We start from the raw sequence: 20,413 nt of genomic DNA, 5'->3' as shown, positions 1-20,413 counted from the left end.
AGACCCAGTAGCCCAAAGCTGTTATAGACAGCGTATACTATACATATTACGGTACATGTGTATTAGGACCTGTGTTGACGGGCTTTGGACTTGGATAGCATCAGTTTGACATGCTTCTCAGATCAGAATTCATTGATAGATGTGTTTGACCTGCCGTTGTCCTCATTCTGACCTGCTTAAAGCGAGTTTTGCATTCTCACAGGCCTTTACTGTTCTTTATTTATAAAGATATATATGTGTCCTAGTTGCCATATTTGATTTACCATAGCCACATGACCAGGCCCGGCGCTACCGCAAGGCAAGTCAGGCGGCCGCCTGAGGGCGCTGCAGGGTGAGGGTGGAAAAAACAGGGCATTTTGACAAGTACTTGTACTTGTGAAAATGCCGCGATGTTTGCGCTATGTTTTTTTTTCTTTTTTCTTCACTTACCTTCGGTGCGGGAGAGCAGCGGCGAGTCAGCGTTGGTCCGGTGGGAGGAGCTCCAGGTGGGGGTCCTAATTTAGCTGGCCGGCAACTGCCAGAGGTGCCGCGCGTGTCGAGAAAAAACCCAAAACATGCTGATAGGGAGCAGGCCCAGCGCGACAGGGGGTCGGGGGTTGGTTGCGGGGTGGGGGGGGGCAAAAATTCAACTTTGCCTGTGTTGGCAAAAATCCTAGCACCGGCCCTGCACATGACCTAGGATTTCTTTAGGTCTGAAGCACTGGTATGTGACACTAATAAGAGAAGAGAAAAATGGACAAATGAAAGTCCTTTCTGGGCCGCTCATTTTAGCTGGCCCTATGTAGGTACATACTGTCACCTTGTTGTCTCCTAACACTCTTCTTTTCTCTTTGCAGGTTCGTGAGATTTTAGGCTGCTGCCGTTGTCCATCTCAGTTTCCAATGATTAAAGTGTCAGAGGGAAAATATCAGGTTGGGGACAGTAATACGCTCATCTTTGTGCGGGTAAGAATGCATTTTCAGTGTAGCTTAACTCAAAACTGGTATTTTGCTGGTTAGTTGCATTTCAGACTGAATTTTGATATCTCTCAGAAACTTCACCAACCAGGTATCTCCACCAGATGTATAACCGTCACTGCTATTACACAGCCAAGTAATGCTATCTCAGTTCCCTGATGGAGTTAGAAAGTACTACAAGGAAATCTCACTAATGGAACTTCTACACACATTAAAAACTTACAGGGTTATTCACATAAGGGTGAAGAGTTAGGAGAAGGCAGGAGACGTGAACAATCTAGGACAGGGGCGCCCACAATTTTTCGTCTGGAGATCTACTTTTCAAATTACAAGCTCAATGAGATCCACCAACGAAAAAAACACCTGCATTCAGGGGCGGGAGGAGGTGTGGCAGTGCATTGAAATCAATGGCACCGCAGACAGGCACCGCAGGCAGGCCCCTCGCCCACAGTGCGATCGCCTGCATCCAGAACCCAGGCACATTAGTGCCTGCGTTCCAGTCCAGTGGGATCCGCAAAAATGCTGCAAGCACTATTTTTGCAGATCGCACTGGACCGGAATGCAGACACTAATGTGCCTGCGTTTCGGGTGCGGGCGATCACACTGTGGGCGGGAGGCATGACTGCGGTGCCATTGACTTCAATACAACCCCACGCCCCCTCCTGCCCCTGAACGTAGAGAGTCGGCCGGCTTACATTCCAGTGCGTCCCAGAGGCCCCAGAGCCACTGTTACAGAACTAAGGCCGAGCGGTGAGGGGAGATAGAGGCGCCGACTGTCAGATCCTGGCCGAGCGTCTCTCTCTCTCCTCACCGCTCGGCCTTAGTTAAGTGACAGCGGCTCCGTCCTTCGCCCCCCCCCGCCGCCGGCCGCAGCGGCTCCTTCACTTCTCCTCGGATCCCCGCTGCATACAGATGGGGATCCAGAGGAGAAGACCCACGGGCGGGAGGAGAGGACATCGCGATCTACCAGTGATCTCTACGCGATCGACTGGTAGATCGCGATCAATCTTATGGGCACCCCTGATCTAGGACAACATAGCTGATTTGGAAAAATTCTCCAATTCAGCTCACTTTCCAGTTCAGCTATGTTATCCTAGATTGTTCACTTCTCCTAACTCTTCACCCTCATGTGAATAGACCTGTAAAATTTCAGTTTTGGATGAAATTGACCTTTAAGACTGTACATTTAACTGGACTAACAAACTAAGCATCCAATCTCAATACGTTTATGCATTTAGACGTCTACATTGCTGTTAGTGTACATGTAAAACAGAGAGCAGCAATCATTCGTATTGCTGTTTTCGTACTGCTGTTATGGCTGATCAGTGTTATATATACACTGATCAGCCATAACATTATGACCACCTGCCTAATATTAAGCAGGTCCCCCTTTTGCTGCCAAAACAGCCCTGACCCATTGAGGCATGGACTCCATTAGACCTCTGAAGGTATACTGTGGTTTCTGGCAACAAGCTGTCAGTAGCAGATCTTTTTTAAGTCCTGTACGTTGCGAGGTGGGCCTCCATGGATTGGACTTGTTTTTCCAGAACATCTCATAGATGCTCGATTGGATTAAGACCTGAAGAGAAGGAGAATTTGGAGTCCAAGTCAAAACCTCAAACTTCTTCTTGTGTTCCTCAAACCATTCTTGAACCATTTTTGCAGTGTGGCATTGCACAGACACTATCACAGACATGTTAACCACATAAAACACTTTGCTAAGGACTTGCTAACAACATGGAATGGTTTGCTAAGGACACACCGAGCCTATGGTGCAATTTGCCAGGAATATGCTAAGCACATAAATGACTGCTAGGAATATGCTGAGTACAATAGACTCTGATAGCTACATTCTAAACACATGGGATTCTCTGGCAGGAACATGTTGAGCACACAAAGAAGCAGTTTGTCAGGCACATGATGACCTCATTGGCCACTCTTCCAGGGCAATGCTAAGCAAAAATTATTCTTTGCCAGGTACATTGTGAACATATTGAGCACTCTGCCAGGGAAATAAAACTGCTACTACTACTGCAGGGGTCTCAAACTTAATTAACTCGGGGGCCACTCGACAATTTTCTCCCATGGGGGCGGCTTGCTAAATTTCATACTTTAAAATAATATTTAACTATATCCGGTATGGTCAGGGGCTGACTGGCAACTTTTGGCCAAGGGGGCACATACAACCCAGAGGACCCCGGTGCAGCAACTAAGCCCCCCTCCTGCTATCCCTCTTCCCTCTTCCACTCCCTTGCCAGCCACTTTCATGTATGTATAACATGTAAACAGTAATGCTTATACTGTGCAGTACCATGTGTGCAATTTTAAGGGGAGTGGTGTGGCCTTTTTACGGGGCATGAGTAGAGCCATGTTTAATATTAATTTGGTCCTGGGCATTATTTTTTACCTGCATTGATAGATAAGGCCCATGGGTGTAACTAGAAATCACAGGGCCACATAGCAAAGTTTTGTATGGGGTCCCCCAAACTCAACAACCGACCCCACACCACTGCCCCTTAGCAAAGTTTTGTATGGTAACCCACACCCCATCCAAGAAAAAATACCTACCTCCAGAACACGTTCCCATGCCTGCACCGTCAAAGCCGAGGAAGAGATCGCCGCCCACTGCTGCAGGGCCCACCATAAACCCCACACAGCCCACCAGAGACAATTCAGGGCCCACCATAGACCCCCGCAGAGCCCACTTAAGACCCCACAGAGCCCACCATAGACCCTGCACAGCCCACCTGAGACCCTGCACATACAAGTGACCCCACATAGCCCACCTGAGAGTGACCCTGCAGAGCTCACCATAGACCCCGCAGAGCCCACCTGAGACCCCACACCGCCTACCTGAGACCCCACATAGCCAACCTGAGGATGACCCTGCAGAGCCCACCATAGACCCTGCAGAGCCCACCTGAGACCCCACGCATACCAAAGATCCTGCATAGCCCACCTGAGAGTGACCATGTAGAGCCCACCTGAGACTCACTATGGTGGGCTCTGCAGGGTCACAGGTAGGCTGCTCGGGGTCCCTTTCCCTGCAGATGTGTGCTCCTCTTACCTGTCAGCCCCTCCGCTGCTGGACAAGTGCTGCTGGGCCCAGCCTCTACCTCCTCAGCGCTGCTAGGCCATGCCCTCCTCCACTTCCACCTGTCTTTTACCTGTATGGCCCCCATGTACCCCTGTCTTTTACCTGGAGGGCCCCTATGTGCCCCTGTCTTTTATCCTTACGGCCCCCATGTGCCCGTCTTTTACCTTTACGGTCCACATGTGCCCTTCTCTTTTACCTTTACGGCCCCCATGTGCCCTTGTCTTTTACCTTAACGGCCCCAATGGGCCCGTCTTTTACCTGTACGGACCCCATGTGCCCCGGACCTGTACTTGTACAGCCCCCATGTGCCTGTCTTTTACCTGTACGGCCCCCATGTGCCCTGTCTTTTACCTGTATAGCCCCCATGCGTCCCTGTCTTTTACCTGTACGGACCCCATGTGCCCCTGTCCTGTACTTGTACAGCCCCCATGTGCCCTGTCTTTTACCTGTACAGCCCCCATGTGCCCTGTCTTTTACCTGTACGGCCCCCATGTGCCCCTGTCCTGTACTTGTACAGCCCCCATGCGCCCCTGTCTTTTACCTGTACGGACCCCATGTGCCCTGCCTTTTACCTGTACGGCCCCCATGTGTCCCTGTCCTGTACTTGTACAGCCCCCATGCGCCCCTGTCTTTTACCTGTACGGACCCCATGTGCCCCTGTCCTGTACTTGTACAGCCCCCATGTGCCCTTTCTTTTACCTGTACGGACCCCATGTGCCCCTGTCCTGTACTTGAGCAGCCCCCATGTGCACGTCTTTTATCTGTATGGCCCCCATGTGCCCCTGTCTTGTACTTGTACGGCCCCCATGTGCCCTTGTCTTGTTCTTGTACAGCTCCCCCGTCCTAAAACTGAAAGTTTATTTAGGCTTTAACAATGTTGCATATTATCATAACACACATGTGGAAAATATTTTTTATTTTGCCGTCTCTTTATTTCAGCTGTCTTGTAATATGTTCTGTGCTGGTAATGAAAGCAGTAATTAGGCCAGATGTAAACAGTTTGGGGCTAACCAGCAGGACTAAAAATACCAGCATGCCCTGGGAACTCTGAAGAGTACATCTCTATAACTTACCAGCAGTGATCTCCTGATGCTGGCCAACATAACACTACTTCCGGACGGAGGGAGGATTGAGGGAGAATACAGGACTACTGCCCCCAGAGCTCCTGCTCGGCAACTCTGTGCTCTGAGTAGCCGCAGGCAGCTCAGCAGGGCACTGAAGATGCCCAGCCTCCTGGAGAGCCCGCACTGTACAGTAGGCCAGCAGGAGCTGTGAGAAAGACAGCGCTGCTGCACACATTGCTGGCAGCCCCGGAGCCTCCAGGCTGCCTAGGGAACCATATGCAGCACCAGCCCAGCCTCCAGGCATCAGAGAGGCCCGGGGGCAATTGCCTCCCTGCCCCCCGGCCCAGTCCGCCCCTGGGTATGGTACTACGGACACTGATATACTCACAATAATGCCCCATTCATATCTGTAAGTTTTGGTGTGATTAGGGATTCCTGCATCAAGAACTTGCGTTTTCTTGCATCAGGAATCCCTAAACTGGCATTTACATTTGACAGCTGTCACCCATTGAAGTTAATGTTCAGGTGACAGCCTCTACATGTAAATGTCTGCACACCGCATGTAATGGTATGTGATATGATTACATGCGGTTAGGAAGCAATCACTAGTTTACATGCAGCGGCTATCACCTGATCATTAACTTGAATGGGTGACAGCTGCCTCTTGTAAACTCCAGATTAGGGATTCCTGCTGCGTTGTGAATGGAGCATCATACAAATAAAAAAATACACTACCCCCACGCACAAAAAAAAATACTTCCCCTCTGTGCGTAGTTTTTTGTATGTAGAAATACAGAGCAAAATGAGCGCCTCCATAGTGTAAAACAGATTTAATAAAGGTAAAATACAGCAACCCCTGAGGAAAGAGGTTTAACCTCTGAAACGTGTCAACCGCAGGAAGATCAGTGTCTAAATGGCCCTGGCTTAAACACTTACCCTTCCGATTTCTGCACTTCGTTCTTTCGTTTGTCCATCTTGATCCACTTGAGACCGTTATATTCAATGCTCGTTTTTTACAAATCTTTTGTAAGTACATTTCCAGCTGTATTTTACCTTTATTAAATCTGTTTTACACTATGGAGGCGCTCCTTTTGCTCTGTTTTTTTTACATACATAAACTACGCACAGAGGCTAGGCTTTTCAAATACAATATTATTATTAATTGATAAGATTAATAACTGTAAACTGTGCACATATATATTTCATTATATATTATATTTTAAATACTATAAGTTGACTCTGTCATAAGAAAAGTATGCGGGCTGACATTGTTGACCTGTTTTTTGAGAATGTTAGTTCCCTGGCTTGCTGTCTTTGGCTTTAATGCTTTCCGAGTCTCTGACCCATAACCAGTATAGAGGAAAGCAATTCTGCCACTTTTTGACACTCATTTCCAGCATGCCTGTTGCAGGGCTGTGACTCAATAGTGTTGTAGCTTTTTCAAAAGTGGGCCAACACTGGAAGCCCAATGCGTTTTCCGTGACTGACTCATTTATATAGGATTTCCAGAATAAAACAATTTGTAACCTGGCTTGGAGCTATTTCTTAAAGTAAGTGTAACATTTGTGTTGCTGGTTCCCAAAGAATTAAATAGCTAGGCTGTGGCATGCATGTTTTTTATTGGCCACTTGTGGGATCTTCTGTCTGACATTAGTCTACTGCTAATTACTTTTCCTGGTGCCTCCATGGCAGCATACCAATGATAAGCTCCGCCCCTTATCCCCACACACAGGACCAGTAAAGATCTATAAAAAAGAGAGAGAGAGAGACTCCCCCTGCATTCTCTTTTTTTGCATCACACTTGCCCACCCTGTCAGCTTGTTATTTATCATTGGCATGCTGCCATGGAGGCACCAGGAAAACTTAAAATTGTATCATACTTACCAGTAATTTTCCTTTCCTGGTGCCTTTCCATGGCAGCATACTTCCCTCCCTGTATATCGACGCATAGTTACAAAAATGCAGGGGGAGTCTCTCTCTCTTTTTTATAGATCTTTACTGGTCCTGTGGGTGGGGATAAGGGGGCGGAGCTTATCATTGGTATGCTGCCATGGAAAGGCACCAGGAAAGGAAAATTACTGGTAAGTATGATACAATTTTCCGTTTTACCGACAACACAAAATTTTATAGCGGTATAAAACCACAGAAGGATTGTGCCATCACGCAGAATTATCTCCACAAACTGGCAACATGAACAATTAAATGGCAGATGAACTGTCGTGGCAAGGCCATGGTAGCAAAACTGCTTCTTGTACATTAAATGTAAAAAAAGTCCTTTTCAAAACAGAGTTTTGCAGAGTTTAGCAACTGCAAAATCAAACATGATATTTGTAAAAATAAATCCACATGATGCTAGTATAGAGTTACCTGTGTACACAATACTTTACGGCTACTTTAAAGCTGCTCATACGCTGTTTGAATTTCGGCCAAGTCCTGCTGAGTCGGCGGAAATTCCTCCAGTGTGTGGCCCCTCTGTTTGACAAAAGTAACTTTTTATCAATTTATGCAGAATAAGCCAGTCCAAAAAGTCTCAGCCAAAAGGTGGCGGCAGCTAATCAGCTGCATTCACTGATAGGTATTCTGACAGCTGCACAGACACCACTGTCAGAATATGATAGCTCAGTCTGTTTAGCATGAATGGAACAATCAAGACAAAATGCACAGTGTATGGCCAAATTTAGAATATGGGGTACAGTTTTGGATATCATATTGCAAGAAGGACATAGGAGGTTTTGAAGAGGTTTCAGATACTAACAAGGCTTTTTGTGAATGGAGAGGAGGGGGTGGGTATGTGACCAAAGCCCTTCACTGTTGAAGCTGCTGCTGTCATCCGTGCAACACTGGAAATACAGCACTTTGTGCAGTATGATTTTTACAGTGCTTTTTGTCTGGGCAAAAGGGTTGTGGTACTCACTGCAGCGGCCATCTTTGTTGTGGGCAGGGACACACTGTGCATGCGCAGTACATGCCCGCTGCCACCTATGTCTATAGGTTGAACTCGATGAACTTGTGTCTTTTTTCAACCTGACTAACTATGTAACCGACAATAAACCTCAGGGCCGGCGGCCATTTTGTTTGTGGTAGCTGAGACGCACCGAGCATGTGCAAGATGGCTGCCAGCAATGAGGTTTACTGTCGTCGGCCATCTTTTTTGTGGTAAACAGCGACCAGAAGACAAGCCTGATCACCCTGCACGGAATGATGATGCTCGTCTTCTGGCGCCATGTCTGTACACTTGCCGTACAGACACTTGCGCATTGTCTGTACGGCAAGTGTATGGATATGGCGACCCCCACGCGGGGTGATAACACTTTCCGTGAGGGCGCATTTTTAAAAAATTCTTTTTTTTTTTTGCGATTCTATATCGCAAAAAAAAAAAAATTAAAGGCCTGTCATTTGCTCCTACTATACTCATTATTAGGGGTAAAGCCGGCCATAGAGTACTTAAATTTCCTGCTGACTTATGAGCAGTGTGCGGCCCTGCCAGCATCCCTCCACTTCCACAAAAGTCAAATGTTTTATAAAATTTTGTCGAAAGGGCCAGGTCAAAAATTGTTGGACGAAACGTGACTGGAGCCAATCACAAGTTTATTTCCTTCTTAACTATATAAATAGGGATATTCCAGTCATTGAAATATATACATTCAACACGCAAATTCAATTTTTTGTTAGTAACTAAGTATGAAATCTTCTCTGTAGCTGAGCAAGAACGTTAGGGTGGGTGTTTATGGTTTCAGCTCGGTTGCAGGAACATTCAATATTTGTCCCATTATGTCATATGTAAAGTGGAAACATTTCCTTTATTTGACATCGTCATCTGAAAGGCTAGTTAGGTAGAAAAGATCTAGAGTTTGTGTGCTGGCATGTGACAGATCCTATTACCCGGCATCTGCAGTGAAAAGGTTAATATCCCCAGTTCCTCTCCATTGGACTCTGACAATAGGACTGGTGAGTGAGTAAACGTGGAACATGAGCTGTCGCTTGAATTATTCAGGACTGAGGTTAAGTCACCTCGTTCTTTCCCCTCTGCTCTACAATTCTCTCATATTTCATCCATTACTGGTATGTGTTTTGGATCTCCAAATTCTAGACGGCGTTTCATTGCTTCCATAGGCATGGCAGAAGAGTCAGGCTGTTCTTCCTGTATGGGCATACTGTGCACTGGCTGGTGTACTTCATTGTATTCAATTGTACTGCCAGAACATGATGTCCATGCTGTGTTTTCTGCCAGAGGTTTCTGAAAGTCATATTACCAGAAATGAATCACATAAATCTGTAAAATGAGCCATTATATGGGTAATGTCCTAGTTCCTAGTGCAGTGGTAGACTGAACATGGATGACTGCAAGTATGATAGGTTGTGAAATGGAGGACATTATCTTCCTACTCTCACTCCTGTTCTAAATTAACTGGTTTATTATTTTACCTACCAAATATGAGAAAAGGAGCACTAGAGCATAAAAGAATCCTGTGATGCAGTTCTTATCAGCATTGGATACTCAAACGTTTCTTGTAATAACACTGAGACCCCATTCACACTGAGCGATTTGTAGTGCAATTTCCGCTCAAAAATCGCTCAGATATCGCTCAAAAATCGCTCAATGTAGCTTGTTCAATGGAGCTGTTCACATCTCACATTTAAAGATCCCCTGTAGCTTGTAGCTGAAGCTTGTCGCTCGAACATGATCTATTTTTCCAGCGGATTCTGTGCGATTTGGCCCCAATAGGCTGCCAAAAGAAGCGCTACATAGTGCAACAAAATGTGCACTGTAGCTCAATGTAGTTCAATGTCGCTCAGTTCAAATCAGCGCTGAAAAAGCCCTTTTTTTGATGTAGCTCAGTGTGAATGGGGTCTAAGTGGTAATATAGTTGTCAGCATTGAGGGCTTGTTCACATGATTTTCTGGTCCTGATCTGGTCCCGATGTGGTGCTGATCTGCAGATGCGGTGCTATGCATGCAGTGTGTTTTTGAAGTGTTCCAGTTATGGGAGTGGGGCTGCCAGTATGTTAGCTGCAGTGCAGTGTGTTTTCGGCGCGTTTTCATTGGGTTTTTGACGCGTTCGTGCATTTCCAGACCGTATCCGGATCGGACAAAATGTGACATGCAGTATTTTTTCTGTCTGGACCGGAACGGACTGCGCTCGTGAGAACTGTAGCCCATAAAACACATAGGGATACATTGGGATGCATTTTGGGTGCAGGAGCGCACGGATCTGGTCCGTACTGAATCCGGGCGTCGTGTGAACAAGCCCTTAGGGCTTTTCTCTATTCAGAACTACATTTTATTCCCATTACTGAGCTTAACCTTTGTATGCATTCCATTCTGTGCCTGAAATGGATGCACATTTCTAAACCCTGTCACCCAATATGGGTTTGATTTCATCATTGTGATCCCTCTGTGCTAGAAGGAGCACAGTTTTGGCAGGAGTGTCCCCATATTGAGGCAGCCTCAGATGGCATCTCATTTTGAGGGGGGGGGGTACAGGGGAGGGGGCGCAGCACAGCCGACTTAAAACTCCCGCCTCCCAGGCTGACAGCTTAGTCCACCTTGCGCTTGGCTGACAGCTCAGCCCACTTCTTCTGGCTGCCTCGGGCAGCGAAATAGGTAGGAATTGCCCTGTTGCTTGGTATGATATAATTCCTAGAATATTGTTATCACTTATTGTGTTATCATTTTTTTGTGTAGTCATGTATCTGTACAATATTAATTTTATGACTTTGTACAGCCTAATATGCTATCTGTTTATTTTGCACAGTAAAAAAAAAAATAATCCTCAAACTTTGCCAAACACTGCTTACAAATGTGAGTGCATTAAAGTGTAACTCTAGGCAAAACCATCTGTTAGGATTTCATTGCTGCCTGAGCCCCCATTGGGGAGATTTTCCCCTCTATTTGTACAGCTGAGACAGAAAGATAAGGGATATACAAATTCTAGATTTGTCCCCAGAGTACAAGGTTTGGGTAATTCTTCCAGTGGGGACACCTGTGTTGGGGAAAACTGTCTATGAGTGTAATCCCCTTAGTTTGGGCGATTTCTGCTAAATGTCTGTTGTATCTGTGGGCCAGGAAGTGAAGGGAAATGTCTGCAATGGTACACAGACAGCTAAAAGCAAACTGGCATGGGGTTTAACCCTTTCCTGCTCATATTCAAAACTATTTTTAAAAAATGGCTGTACTGTACATACACTTTAATTTGAAATGTAATTTGTAGTTTGATTCACATGTAGTTATTGAATAACATTATCAGGATTATTTTTTTTAAAAATGCAGAAATTATCATTACTGTGCAAAGAGTAGTAACCCATAGCAATCAATTTGGTTTAATCTTATATGGCGCTGTAAACTAGAGTCAGATTAGTTGCTATGGGTTTTGCACTTCATTCATAATTATGCCCATTTGTAGTAGCTTGTTAAACAAATCTGAATAAATATGTTTTGCTTACATCATGGCATGCCCAGCAAACCTTCTGATTAATCCCTCTGTTCTTTGTAGGTTCTGCGGAGTCATGTCATGGTGCGCGTTGGGGGAGGATGGGACACTCTAGAACATTATCTGGACAAACATGATCCCTGCAGATGTCAGTTTGTTTGTAAGTATCCCGGCAATAGTAGGTTATAGAAGTCTTTCTTTGGAGCTTGATAGCTTTTAAAATATCTAAGCAAATTGTACTAGACTTTTTTCATTTCAATGCCCTTTTCAATAAAATTTCCAGATATTTAGTCAGGTGAACAATTATTGGTTTAAAACATGTGTTGAATCTGATGTATAACAAGAATACACCGTTTAAATGATATACAAGCTGGCAGCTACAACACCATGAATGCCTAGTGGCCAACCTAACCAATCTTGTGGGAACACAAAACAGAACTAAAAAAATGTAGGTATTCAACCTTGAGACTCCCCATAAGTGCAAACATTATCGAATGGCTTAGAGTGTTTAAGGAACAGTTCATAGGGGAATCAAAAGGACCATGCTCCTTTTTTAATCAGATCATTTTTCTTTTAACAGACAATATAAAGGAATATACTGTATATACAACAACAAATATAACACAAATAAATAAGAAACAAACAAAGCCAAAGGACCATGGTCCTTGCTGTTATAATCTGGCATTCACATTGATAGAAAAAGAACAGCAGTAGTATTAGGAGGAGGAAAGAAGTTAGAAGAGATGAGGCTGAGGAAAGAAAGGAGATGAAGGAAGGTATGATGGGCTCTCAATTAAAGAGAGTGAAAAGAAGAAATAAAAAAGCAAAACAGGAAGAAAAATATTTGACCTTGGAAGGTGTAGCCAAGGTCCATATACAGTAGAGCTTATCAACATTAGTTCAGTCAGTATCTTTCTTCAGCTTTATAATAAGTTGATATATTAATAAATATCAACATACAATTACTGTACATAGAAACACCTATATAATACATTTAATTCACTGTGCAAATCAGCCTCTTCTTGGCCCTTCCCCAATGAAATGACACCTCCAGCACACATGTTGGCTCGCGCGACGGTCGCGCAACTTTTTTACCGCGAATCGCGGTAAAAAAATGCGCGACAGATGCGCATATTCAATACGCCAAGGTGTGAACCCAGCCTGAATCTCTCCTCCAACACACACATTGGTCTTTCCCCTGTATCCTTCCTTCAGCACATACTGTAGACTGTTCTTTCCCTGGTATCCCTCCTCCAACACACACATTGGTCTTTCCCCTGTATGCCTCCACCAATTATTAACTCAATACAGTTTTATCTTTTAGATTTAGTCAGAAAATAATTTTTTTTGTGCACGGATACTGATTTTTGTGTGTTTTAACAATTGAATTGTGTATTTTTATCGGTTTAATATTAATTTGAGAAACATTTGCGCAATTATCGCAGGGCCTACAAATTTAGTATCACCATCTTTTTATTCTACCGGGCCTGCGCTTTCAGAAAATATATGGTTTGGGGGGTCTTTTACAAACGCTAGCAACGCAGCAGTTGAAAATCAAACCAATAGGAAAAAATTGCAGAAAATTCAAAAATGGCTTGGCCAGCTGATTTGAAAAATGTTCCGGAGGGCTTGGCAGCGAAAGGGTTAAATCCATCCGTAGAGTCCTTAGTCTGCTGATAATTTTATTAACCATCAGCTAGGGAATTTAAACTGGCAGAACATTGATGATCCTAGAAGAAGTCCCTGGGGGACAAGAAAAAGGTGAACAGTTGTAATTATAACACACAAACCATAGATGTAGATCCCTCACCACCACATGTCTTTCCTATACAAAGCATGGCGGGAGATCTATAGATAGAATCTCAAGCCCTTCAGTCATGTTTAGTATCTTCGAGTAAAGAGGACCTATAGCTGTGAGTATTCCCATCACTTTATCTGATTTCGTAGCTGGCTCTGTTCAGTGTTTTCTAGTGTATGTCTCCAGTACCTGACCGAGTGTTATTTCTGTTAGCTTCTGTACTCATTACATGTGAGCCATTCCCTGCAGTTAGATTACTTTGTTGTGTTACTGTAGATTATAGGCAGGTGAAAGGTTATATTTCAACACTTGCCTGGACATTTTAAAGAATGTTAAGTATAAGTATGTCAAAATGCACTTATTCTTTAAATGAAACATTTATAACAGCCACAATTAAACAGCACTCCTTAACTGGAGTGAATGTAATGATCATAGACATGATGTGTTTTTTGTAGCTTTTAAAGGATGTCTTTTGAAAATGATTCAGGAAAGTCAGAAGGCATCCACGTTAACAGAACATAATCACGTGGATACGATGGACATAACAGCAATGTTAGATAATGCATAGCCTTATGGATAGTCAGCTGCTCAAGACGACTGACAGAAATAAACATTTATTAGTAGAAAGGAAACTGCTGACCTCTTGACCACACTATGCTTTTACCTTTTTATATTTTGTTCATGTCATTTTAACTTGCTTATAATCATTAATTTTGTATTTTGCAAGGATTATAAAGTATTTTATTAACAAGGGCATTTCATAAATGTACAAAGGTCGTTATCACCACTTAATCATTTATTTGTTCTTGACTTGGCTGCATTTAAATACAAATGAGAATCTGTTAAAAGTTAACATGTAGTTTAGTTTATAAGTTAACCTAATAGATTGTTAGCACTTATGTAGGCATTTTTAACATCATATGCTGCATTATATTAGCTGCACCAGCAGAAATGTACCCAGTTACTTGATAACAATTCTGAAAATTATGTATACTTTTTCTCTTCTACTTTTGCCTTTTCCTGCCAATTTCCATGTTCCCCATCACTCTCATCAGTAGTGTTCCTGCAAATACCAGTGCTCCTACACTCAAGTTGATAACACCTGGAAATGCCCCTGGAAATGACTGTGTGGATCAACAGCACACCATACCTGGAAAATGTCCATGTATTTTTATCCTGATTCCCTGTGTCCCTGAAAATACCACCCCTCCCATCCTCGTTTTATCTGTGCAAATTCTACTGTCCACCCATTCCCAATAAGCAGAGAAGTGTCCCTAAAAGTATCACGCTACCTGTTCTGGAGCTGCTCAGTAAAATCTTTCCTGGACTTAAACCAGTGGAAACCAGTAGAAGGACTTTGCCAATAAGCCAGTGCAGAGAAACAATAATGTGTAAGCAAGCAGAAATTACTTTTTGTCTAAATGACATCTGATTGGTTGCTGTGGGTTTAGTCCTTTGCACATCTCCTGCCCCAACTGCTTTTGGAAAAGCCTGAAAGTATCTAAATTTAATCTGCAGAAGATATTGCAGCATGTACTATTTACCCTGGCCATGTATTTGGCAGATACTCTATCAAAAAGTCAGGCTTTAATGGACTGTACAAATACCAGTTCAAAGATTTATTTAGGGTATTAAGGTATCAGTGTTTACGAAAAGAGATATTTTAGTTGTGTCTGCTTTTTTGTTGCATTTTGCATAATGTAAAAAAAAGTACAAAATTCAAAAGGGTGGGTTCGAAGAGCAGGTGTGCAGGCCCAGAAACTCACTATTTAAAGCAGAAGCAAACCAATGTGTAATTGTTGGGTTTTTGCCCTAGTGTTCAAGTATGCACAGCATACTTGTACATTAAGGTTCACTTACCTTACAAGTGTGCCCTTATCCAGTGCTGTCAGATTGATCTTCAGTCCCCCACTGTGTCCCCCTGCTACCAGCACTTCCGATTTTCCAGCCATCTTCTTTCTCCACTGGGTGGCCAACAATGACGTAACTCCTACAAATGTGCACAGGAATGACATCCTCCCCAGCACCCATCCCATTCTTGGGTCCTCTATACACGTTTCTGTTTTTTTTGTTTAAAACACAGGCTGAACAAAATAAAATAGAGCAGATGTAGAGAGCGTTGATGGACGAATGCCCCGCTGGTTGCATTGCACCTTGACAGCGGCCGCTGGCCGAAATTCATCCCTACTTGAGATGCCATGAATGGGCTGAGTGTGTACACTGTAAGGTGCATTCACCATACAGTGTGCACAGAAAATACAAAAGGAAGAATGTGTTGCCAAAATAGGCTTTGCATGTCTCACCTGCCAAAAATCTTGACCTCCCAGCAGTTTTTTTTATTTTCCTGACTTTACTTTCAATTTAGGTTCCCAGAGACCCCAAAAAATGTTGCAAACTTTCTAGTATCTACCTGAAAGTGAAAAAAAAATAATAAAAAGTAGGGTTGCACAGATACCAAGTACAGTACTCGCTACAAGTACGAGTACATGTACCGATACTTTTGAGCTCCAAGACTACACTAGAGAAAAATTCAAAAATTAGGAGGCAGCTGTCATGTGTAAGGAGCACACGGAGCTCCTGGGATTTGTACATCTCTGTTTTAATGTACGATTCTGTTTTTATAAATATAAATAAAGGGATGCACAGATACCAGTTTTGGGAGTACGAGTACTGGTACTTGCCGAGTACTTACAAGTACAAGTACTGATACATTTTTGTTTATTGTCATGTGACAGTTTTTCTAAAACAATATCGACTAATGATTTCAGGACAGTGGAGGGGCGCCAGAGCCAGGTCCCAGCTGCAACCGCTGCAACCCTGGTAGTTCTCATGAAAATGCCAAGTATCTGCACTGGTACTCGAAAAGTATCTGTGCATCCCTAATAAAAAGTTTGTTATATTATAGTTAGCTGTAAATGTCAGGAGCAGCAAATTACAACGTAACAGTTGTTTTATATTGTGTTTAGCTACAGCAAACCTAAAACTTTAGATTTTTTAGAGATTCTCCTATTTCAGCCTAGATTAATCCATCAATAAGATCAGCTCTTACTAACTCCTTCCTCCCCCTACTGCCCTTTACGGGACATCATTTTTTGTTCCCTTTTATCATTCATACAAAAGATGTTTTTTATATTTTTGTATGAAACAGTCATTCAGATCTTCTAGCGTTAGCATTAAAAATAATCCTACAGTTCTCTTTGGCAATCCAGTATCTAGTCCCCTAGGGCAGTGATTCCAAACCACAGGCCTAATAGCACCAATAGCTGCAGCTAAACTGTGATCATACGATGGGGCAAAAAAAGAAATCTAGAACCTGTGTAGACAGTATTTTTACCCATTTTTAACAGACTCTGGGTAATAGTTTATCAAATTCATCATGACTAAAGTGCTGATTTTTTTTATTGTATTTATTTATGTTAATTTAAAGCTGAACAATACCCAAGCTACAAATGTTACACTTTATTTTTAGATGCACAAATATATTATAAATGGTGTGCTTTATTATTACAAAAACAAAACTTTCAAGCTTTTTTCCTTTATTTTCACCTATTGATTCTACCATTAGGACACTTCCAGTCCTTGGATGACAATGCTAACTTATCCTTCTGTATAAGTTCAACAGAATCAAGATAGGACCCCGTCCTTCTCCCACTTTGCATAACATAGAGTGGCCAAGAGACCAAACAAGAGAAGTCCATTGTTAGGGTTTAGAAATGCTTTAATCTGGAAGGCATTAGCGAGTTGTAGTAACTCTTTTCCCCCTACTCCCATGCCTTGCATATCACTATAGTATAGGTCTCTGTCGGAAGCAGTTTAGGTGACTAACTTTCGTATTTTACAACATTAGAAATTCTGAAACTAATTTTGGTATCTGATATTATTTGAATGTGTACAGTTTATAATTCTATGCATTTATCTCTGATAAATTAGAGTTGCATGTAATACAAACTCTTTTTTTCTGACATTTTCTGTCATTGAATATTTCCTGATAATTTACTTTCTGTCTTTGCTACATCTCACTCCTTCCTTCTGTCTCAGGCCTCCTCGTTCCCGGCGCTATTCTGGTGACAGTGACTCTTCTGCCTCCTCTGTCCAGAGTGCCCCGGCTGGCAGAAAATCATCAGAAGTATTAAGACCAGGATTTCGTACTTCAGTAGCACGGAGTCAGTCCCAGGACCGCGGTCCTCTTTCCCGGCGATCCCAGGTATCCCAACCTGCAGTGTCTGATCGAAGCAGAACTCAAGGTATTTCAAGTGCTGGACCTTCAACAAGGCGTGCCCGAAGTCAAGGGCCCCCAAATAACAAGAAGACAGTTATGATGATTACACGCAATAAGGATGGACAACATTCATTGACAACTCCTAATGCTTCCAAGCCCCCTAGTACTTGTCCTGAAACAGAGCCTCCCAAAACGAATGCAAGAAGACAGCTGGGATATACACCACAGCCTCTGGATGCTTGTCAGGAGCAACAAATGTATAGCAGCTTTGAAAAAGAGTTCCTGGAAAATACACGACTCCTGGGGGCTTCAGAGAATACTGGAAGAGCACAAGGAACCATCTTGCTAAGTCCACCTCCTTGTGAGCCAGCTGCTATAGACTCTGCATACTGTTCCTCTAGCTCCTCTTCTTCTTCACTTAACTTCTATATTACTGGAGGAGCAAGGGAGCAGAATGCAGAGGGGAACACTGTAGCACTTACTGCATCTAATTGGAGAAGACTACCTGCTCTGTCTAGCTCTTCAGATGATAGTTCCTGCCCACCTGCTTCTGAGGACCTTCAGGAGGAAGTGGAGCCAGAAGAGCCATCTGCAGCAGCTGAAGCGGATACTAGTGGGGTGGTCTTACGGCCCAAAAAAAACATAAAACGCCCAGATAGAGTACCTTCCATCTATAAACTTAAACTGCGCCCAAAGATCCGATCACGGGTAGACACTCAACCAGACAGGTCCCCATCCCGAATCCCCACCCCACTTAATAATAGAACTGCAAACTCTCCACCCAAACCTGCACCTACCCGACGTTCATGGAGAGCTCTTCAGTCTGTTTTCTTTTCTGATTCAGGAGTACAAGCAGATCATCCTGGTGGCTGAGTGGAGTCTTTAGTGTAGTTATTCCCACTCTATTCTGATACATGCATTTCGCTGGTAATTGATATTATGCAAATTATGCTTTAGTCCTAAGATGTTAGGATGGGGTTAAAATAATCAGGGCTACTCATGAAACCGCACCAACTATAGCACTACACTTTGCACATGAATGTTCAGCAGAGCAAGCATGACTACACATCCATACTCTATAGAATATTACAGAATGTGCATGCATGCACTTGTTGAAAATGTAAGAAACAGAAAATCATTTTCTCTTCATTCCTGTTCTTGGATAAAGTAATTCACCTTGTTACATGCCTGCTGAGAAGCCCTACATCCCAGGTTGTTACCATTACTCAGGATAGTATGCTCTTTCTTTTGATATACCTATCTAGGCAATCACATTTTCGCGGAGCAGTTATCTTGTGAATAGTTTTGACACTATAAAAATGATGACATCTACTGCATGGACTTGGCAATCATCTAGATGTTTGCTGCTAATGGCCCACCAAAAAAAGAAATTCCAACTTCATGGCTACCTGTGATATGCATTCCAAACCTGCTGTGTACTGTGTGTTTAAGTACATTATCACTGCTGTATGTAAGTAAATTCTCAGGAAACAGTCAAAATAGCAGCATGGTTTTACAGTTAAAAGCCTATGATTAATATCTCATTTTGCCATGTACCTTTTCTATATGGTTCAGCTAGGTTAGGTTCCACAAATTTTGCTGGGAGGACGACTTGTCAATCATGAATTTCTGAAGGCAAGCATTTAAAAAATGAATTGCTTTTCAAAATAGATGGTAGTCTATATAAAAGCCATCAGAACTCGAAAATTCAAACAGTAGCATAATCCAAGAATTGGCTGTCATACATGTTGCAAATTAAATCTGAACTAAAACAAAACACCAATGCACTTACAGTATGTACTCCTTAAAAAAGACCATTATATTTATTATAAATGTAACTCGTATAAGCACTTGGATTTGACTTGGTTTCGGTCTCTAGAAACACAGATTGGGAAACTGCAAAGCAACCCCAGGAACCTATCAGTTGTGCTGCCTTTGACAGGAGGAGAGAGCAGAGTGATTAGAAGGTTAAGCTGTTGATCTTCCTGTATTGTCCAATCACAGACCGGGGGCAATCTATCTTTATTGCTCAACTGCAGTAAAAAAAAAAAGTCACCAACCTGGCTGTCTAATTGGGTTGTGTAAATCTCAGGACTGAATGGTAAGAAATAGAAGATAGAACAGCTATGTACTTTATGTACTTGAGCTTATTTAGCTGTTTGCCGGGAGTTATCCATTAAAAATGTCATGGTAAATTGAGAAGAGAGGGTGATAGAAAAGAGAGACAGAGAGAAGGTGTTTTCATTGATAAACTGAATGTATGAAATAATGTGTACATAACAATAAAGAAAATGTGTAGACGGTTAAGGCACATTTGGTTTCCTAACTGGTAGCAGTCAGAATAGCTGATTTTCTTAACTGTGTAGTTATTTTACATATTGAAAGGTAATAGCTACCTACTGGAGATTACTAACAGGGTTATTCACAAAAGGGTGAAGAGTCTGGAGAAGGCAGGAGAAGTGAGCAATCTAGGACAACATAGCTGAACTGGAAAGTGAGCGGAATTGGAGAATTTTTCCAAATCAGCTATTTTGGCCTAGATTGTTCACCTCTCCTGCCTTCTTCAAACTCTTCACTCTTTAGTGAATAACCCTGATAGAGTCGTCAGTTAAAAGAGGCAAGTTCAGTTTCTTGCATTATTCATTCTAGATTGCTTTAATTATTCATCAAAGATATCATTAAAATAAAACAATTCTATGGCCAGCCATATACTGGCCCATCTCTGATTGAAAATGGTCAGTGGTTATTAATCTGCCAATGTTCTATCAGAATTTACCATGCCAGCAACTTTTCTATAATGTTGAGACAAGATATACACATGGCGATATGGCTGGTTCCTTTCAAGTGGA

The 20,413-nt window shown here is 42.9% G+C and overlaps 1 protein-coding gene across 2 annotated transcripts in view; it reads left to right on the top strand.

Annotated features, from left to right (window-relative positions):
- Nucleotides 1-18,491, top strand: part of GAS2L1 (growth arrest specific 2 like 1) — a 25,878-nt gene extending 7,387 nt beyond the window's left edge. Inside the window, exons 2-4 of one of the 2 annotated variants that reach the window (XM_018570194.1) lie at nt 837-944; nt 11,611-11,707; nt 17,384-17,544. In XM_018570194.1, the coding sequence (XP_018425696.1) occupies nt 837-944; nt 11,611-11,707; nt 17,384-17,478 (300 nt within the window). In that variant the 3' untranslated portion in view covers nt 17,479-17,544. Of the gene's footprint in view, nt 1-836; nt 945-11,610; nt 11,708-17,383 lie in introns of those variants that run through there. The other variant, XM_018570193.1, reaches the window with a different exon arrangement.
- Nucleotides 18,492-20,413: the final 1,922 nt, after the last annotated feature.

This window comes from Nanorana parkeri, unplaced genomic scaffold (assembly GCF_000935625.1).
Source record: "Nanorana parkeri isolate BGI_ZX_2015 unplaced genomic scaffold, ASM93562v1 scaffold1476, whole genome shotgun sequence".
NCBI lineage: Eukaryota > Metazoa > Chordata > Amphibia > Anura > Dicroglossidae > Nanorana > Nanorana parkeri.
Note: the sequence above shows the minus strand (reverse complement) of the source record. Positions and strands in the feature narration are given on the sequence as shown.